This window comes from Helianthus annuus, chromosome 3, assembly GCF_002127325.2.
Source record: "Helianthus annuus cultivar XRQ/B chromosome 3, HanXRQr2.0-SUNRISE, whole genome shotgun sequence".
Lineage (NCBI taxonomy): Eukaryota > Viridiplantae > Streptophyta > Magnoliopsida > Asterales > Asteraceae > Helianthus > Helianthus annuus.
The window spans coordinates 171376664-171382425 of record NC_035435.2 but is presented as its reverse complement, the minus strand read 5'-3'; the positions used below and the strand labels follow the sequence as shown (position 1 = coordinate 171382425).

Genomic DNA, 5762 nt, shown 5'->3' with positions numbered 1-5762 from the left:
ATCGAACAGCTGTTCGATCGGTTAGTCCAACCGATCGGTTAGCATTGCATTGTTTTCAAATATGTCACTCGATCGGCTGGCATGCTCGATCGGGTGACATTCCAATGTTTCGAAAAGTCTAAGTGTTTTGAAAGTATAGTATCTCATGATTCGAGCAGTAATGATTACAATCGAGTAGCGTAGTCGATCGAACAGTACCTCGTCAATACTACACTTTGTGAGTTTGTGGAACTAAGTGCTAGTCGATCGGTTAGCCTAGCCGATCGGCTGGCATAGTCGTTCGGTTGGGCTGTTCGATCGAACAGCCTAGCCGTTCGGCCAGCTTCTCGATTCGGTTAACCTATCACTTAACACTTGGTTATTCCCGTTAATTGTTGATGTTTTAGAGATATTTTGACTGCGAGTTGAACCACAAAGCTGAAGTCCCTACTTAGTCTACTGACTCGAGCAGGAATCACCCAAGCTCGGCCAAAGGCGGTTTGTAACTTAAGTTTAACGTTTAACCCGGAATCGGTATATCTCTCGGTAGAACCCGAATCTTGAACCATGTGTTTGTTTAGATTGGTTTGTAAATCGGTTCAAGTCTCGTTTTCACCCTTTTTGAGTGTAAAAGAGTTGAAAGATAGATGAAAACCCATCTTCCAATCCTTTTCCACCGTGAAATGTTAAGATCTTTGGTAGATTTTAAGTTATTGATGTGGAAATCGGTTAGATCTAGCTTATTCATGGTTGAATGAAGTCAAGAACATGAAGTTCTTGATGAACACCAAGAACACCATGATGACATCACTCAAGAACACCTAGATCTTGGTGATTTCATGGATGAAATTCAGATTTTGAAAGATAGAAAGATGGAGAATCGATTAATGAACAAAAACGTACAAGGACTAGAGCAAAATACTTACCGGTTTGAGAGAAATCTGGGATTTAGTGAGAAGAAGAGGCTGGTCGGTCAGAGCTTTTCCAAAAGTGGAAAGCTTGACAAGGACAGCCCTATTTATAGGCTTCCAAAAGAGGAAAGGGTCAGCTGATCGAACAGCATCCCTGATCGAACAGCATCCCTGATCGAACAGCCTGTTCGATCGGCTAGCCTGTTCGATCAGGTTGCCCTGTTCGATCGGCTAGCCTGTTCGATCAGGTTGCCCTGTTCGATCGGCTTGCCTGGTTTTGAGTGTTTCGCGACGATTTTGATATTTCGAGTTCGATGAATGATGATTTGAGAATGATAGAATTCCTAATCAAATTACTTTTAGTAGTAGTCGAGACTATACTTAACATACAAGCATCCTTACAACTATTTCGGGTTTGATTTCCATTGAGTTTGATTCACCTTTGAGTCTTGATTGATTTTGATTGTTTCACCACACACTTTAACATAAAGTAAACATGCACAAGTAACACATAAGGCACACACACACGTATACAAAGTACTAAAATCCCCACACTAGAGTTTGATGATTGATTCGATTCACCTTGGTTATTGATTGGTTAGCTTTATTGCGTTGTTACTTCCTATCATTCACAGTCGGTCATTGATTCACAGTTCGATTATCGGTCGATTAGTTTGATTATACAACACTTACTCCAAATAATATGAAAATCAAAATGAAACTAAAATGAAATTAATCTTTATTAATCTTTAATTCCAATAACAGTCAACACTTGACTTTGACTTTGACTTTTGGAAAACACGGGGTGTTACACTTTACGCCCTGTCGCATTGCGGCGGGTGGTAAATCTAGTTAGCATTAAAAATGAAAAAAAAAAATAAAGGAATAATTTTTTAATGCTTTTCATTAGGTATAATGTTCACATTTTTTTTAGATAAAAGTAATAAATGAGAAACAAGAAAAAGGATGAGTAAACTGCCAAAATGTCCCTAAGATTTGTTCATTTTAGTCCAAAAAACGTACATTTGAATCTCGGTTCATATGTTTTCAATTTTGTTGCCATTTTAATTCAAAAGCAAAATCTGATCAGATTTTTTTAGTTAACATTCATTTTTTTTTGTTTTGAGTAAATTACGTTTTTGGCCCTTGTGGTTATATCAGTTTTACTATATTGGCCCAAAATAAGATTTTTTAACAGATTTGCCCTCATGGTCCCTATAACTAACCTTTCTGGCCCCTAAATCTAACCAAACCCCAACTCAAGTTAATTTATTGGTCACATGTTTAGCACATGTTGTCTAATTTGGTCATTTTACCTCCCTCTATAAATAAAACCCTGTTTTTTCACTTCATCTTCTTCATTAAATCATCTTCTTCTCCACCACCATACTCCACCCCCACTCCACCAGCATACACCACTGCCACCACCCACTTGACCCACTTGCTTGCACGTCTGTATAAATACTCTCTCCACCACCATACTCCACCACCAGCATACACCACCGCCACCACCCACTTTCCAACATCCCCACGCAACCGTAACCACCAAACCACCACAACAACCCACTTATAAACCCTAAATCAATCCACCGATCTAAAGTTCTGAAGTTATGAAGTTGAAGATTAATATGGTTTTGATGAACAACAGGTTCATAAATTAAAATGGCCACTGTCTTTTGAATCAACAGCAGGTTCAACAATTAGGCAAGAAAGACACAAGAAAGAGACACATCAGGTCATTTTTTTTACTAACCACAAATCGGCAAGATCTGGTGGCGGATCTAGAGAGGGAGCGCGTGAGAGAGAGATAGGCCAATTAGAGCAGCGAGGCGACGGTTTGTTCTTCACGAAGAAGAATATCAACCACCACCGGAAGTTGCAGGTTTCGCCGGATATGGCCGGCGGTGGGTTTTTTGTGTCGTGATCCGGCGGATTGTTGATTTTTTCAGCACAGTCAACTCCCCTTCACCAATCGTCGTTCTTGTTGATGTTTTTCAGCACAATCAAATCCCGTTCACGTATGTTCTTGTTAGATATGGTCGGCAGTGGGTGTCTATATTTATACAGATGTGTGTATATGTGTACAGAGAGAGGTAAAATGAAGAAGATGACCAAATTAATGGCCGGCGGTGGGTGTCTATATTTAATGAAGAAGATGAAGTGAAAAAACAGGGGTTTAGGGTTTTATTTATAGAGGGGGTAAAATGACCAAATTAGACATCATGTGCTAAACATGTGACCAATAAATTAACCTGAGTTGGGGTTTGGTTAGATTTAGGGGCCAAAAAGGTTAGTTATAGAAACCATGAGGGCAAATCTGTTAAAAAATCTTATTTTGGGCCAATATAGTAAAACTGATATAACCACAGGGGTCAAAAATGTAATTTACTCTTTTGTTATTTTCCTACCTTTTATAAAGGGCAAAATTATCATACTTTTATAATTTGTTATAATAAAACGTTAAAAAATCGTTTTTCATTTAATTAAAAGGAAGGAAAAGACAAAAAAAAAAAAAAGAAAAAAGAAAAAAACTCTATATTTTAACTGAAAAATCTAAGCAGTTTTTGATTTTGAATGAAAACGAAAATAAACTTGAAATACCTATAACCAAGATTCAAAAGGAAATCTCATGAATCATTCAGGCACTTTACTCAAAAAAGATATTGACTCCGTTTTGATTTTTAAGAAATACAAATACAACAACAATAAGAACATGCTTTCCACCATTTGATAATTAGGTTGAGCTTGAAGCATCAACTCCGTTTCAACACTGAACGAATCGACCGATCATGAATCTCACAAATTCTCTTGTTATCAAATTCAAATTCAGAGGTAATTTTATCACCACACCCTTCCTTCTTCACTCTAATTTCTCCACGAATCGATCCATGCTTCCTAAAATCACCAACTTGAATCATGCACTCAACCTGTTCGATGAAATGTCACAGAGACGCCCTCTTCCATCTGTTGTTCAGTTTAATCAGTTGTTGCATCTTGTTACCAAAATGAAACATTTTTCTTCTTCCCTTCATCTTTTCAACCAAATGTGTTCTCTTGGTGTCCCTGTTAATGAATATTCTATGAGCATTGCAATCAAGTGTTGCTGTCAGTTGAATCACACCAAAGACGGTTTTGCACTCCTAGGAAGCTGCTTTAGGCGAGCTATTCCACCTGATGTTTACATATTTAGTGCACTCTTAGACGGACTCGTCATTGAAGATAAGATTTTTGAAGCAGAGATGTTATTCAAGAAGCTCGTCAAGCAAAAACTTTGTGAACCTAATGTTGTTATGTATAACACAATGATTAAAGGCCTTTGCAAGTTCGGTAATAACGTTACAGCAGTTGCTTTGCTCAGGCTAATGGAACAAAAAAATTGTCAGCCTAGTATTATTACATATAGCACCATCATTGATAGTCTTTGCAAGGATAGACTGATTGATGATGCTTTCAAGCTCTTTAAAGAGATGGTATTTGAAAAAAGAATTTTACCAAATGTCATTACCTACACCTCTTTAATTCGTGGCCTTTGTAACATAGGTCGTTGGGATGAGGCCTCAAACCTGCTAAAAGAAATGGAGGATGAGAACATTTCTCCAAATGTGCAGACCTTTAATGTATTAGTTGATGCTTTTTGCAAGGAAGGTAAAGTAGAAGAAGCTGAGGCTGTTATCAACATCATGATTGAGAGAGATAAGGCTCCAGACTTAGTGACATATAGCTCACTTATTGATGGTTACTGTCTGCGAGGTGAAATGATCAAAGCAAGGGAGATTTTCGATTCAATGACACTTAGAGGTCTCGTTCCTAATGTTGTTACTTACAGTAGTTTATTGAATGGGTATTGCAAGAATCGGAATATAGAAGAGGCGATGCAAATGTTTCGTCAAATGACCAGACAAGGTTTAAAACCCAATGTAGTCACTTACAACACCATGTTACAAGGATTGTTTCAGGTTGGGCATTGTGTAGCTGCACGCAAACTCTTCGATGAGATGCATGCACAAGGCCTAATTCCAGACCATTGCACGTATCGAATAGTTTTAGACGGTCTTTGCAACAACCATCTAGTAGAAGATGCGCTCTCTTTGTTTCATTTGTTGGGTGATGCAAAACTTAATTATGATATTTTTGTTTACAGTATCCTCATTGACGGGGCAGGAAAATGTGGGAAGTTTCACATTGCAAGGAATCTTTTCCATGATTTAATAGATAAAGGCTTGCAACCTGATGTTCGTACCTATACGGTGATGATTAATGCTTTTTGTCAGGAAGGTATACTGCATGATGCAAAACACTTGTTTCTTAAAATGGAAGAGTGTGGCTACCCACCAAACAATGTTACTTATTGTGTTCTTCTCCAAGGATATCTAAAGAACAAGCATTGTGATGATGTGGAGATGCTTTTACAGGAAATGGGTGATAGAGGTTACTCACTTGATGCTTCAACTTTATCGTTATTTATAGATCATATCGCAGCTGGTTTACTAGATAGAAGTATGCTTAAGTTGTTAGGTAAGCTTGTGCCAAAAGAACTACTGAACGATCCTAGGTTGTGCGATTGGGAGTGAAACTGAGATAGTAATTGTGGGATGAAAAATGAAGATTATAACTTGCAAAATGTTGAAAGCAGGACATCTCCTTCAAATTCCATTCCATTTGGTCTGCTTGTGTTTGGTCCTTAGACATGTGGTCTTCATGTGTTTGGTCATTAGACATTTTCAGTATAACGAATTCACAACGCTTACACATTTGTGTTTTGTTGTAGTTAATTGATGTTTTTCTTGTTTCAGGAATACCAGCTGTAACATGTGCTTTTGCTTCTTGAGACATGATATTTCACATTTTATCTACTTGATATTTCACATTTTA

The 5762-nt window shown here is 37.7% G+C and overlaps 1 protein-coding gene across 1 annotated transcript; it reads left to right on the top strand.

The window, feature by feature from the left end:
• The first annotated feature begins 3505 nt into the window (after positions 1 to 3505).
• LOC118490268 (putative pentatricopeptide repeat-containing protein At1g12700, mitochondrial) lies at positions 3506 to 5762 on the top strand. The gene has a single exon (XM_035987768.1). The coding sequence runs from the start codon at positions 3680 to 3682 to the stop codon at positions 5459 to 5461; it is 1782 nt and encodes a 593-aa protein (XP_035843661.1). The 5' UTR covers positions 3506 to 3679; the 3' UTR covers positions 5462 to 5762.

Bases quoted from the DNA above. Each gene is read 5' to 3' on its own strand.
- LOC118490268 (XM_035987768.1), top strand. From the start codon at position 3,680: ATGAATCTCACAAATTCTCTTGTTATCAAATTCAAATTCAGAGGTAAT.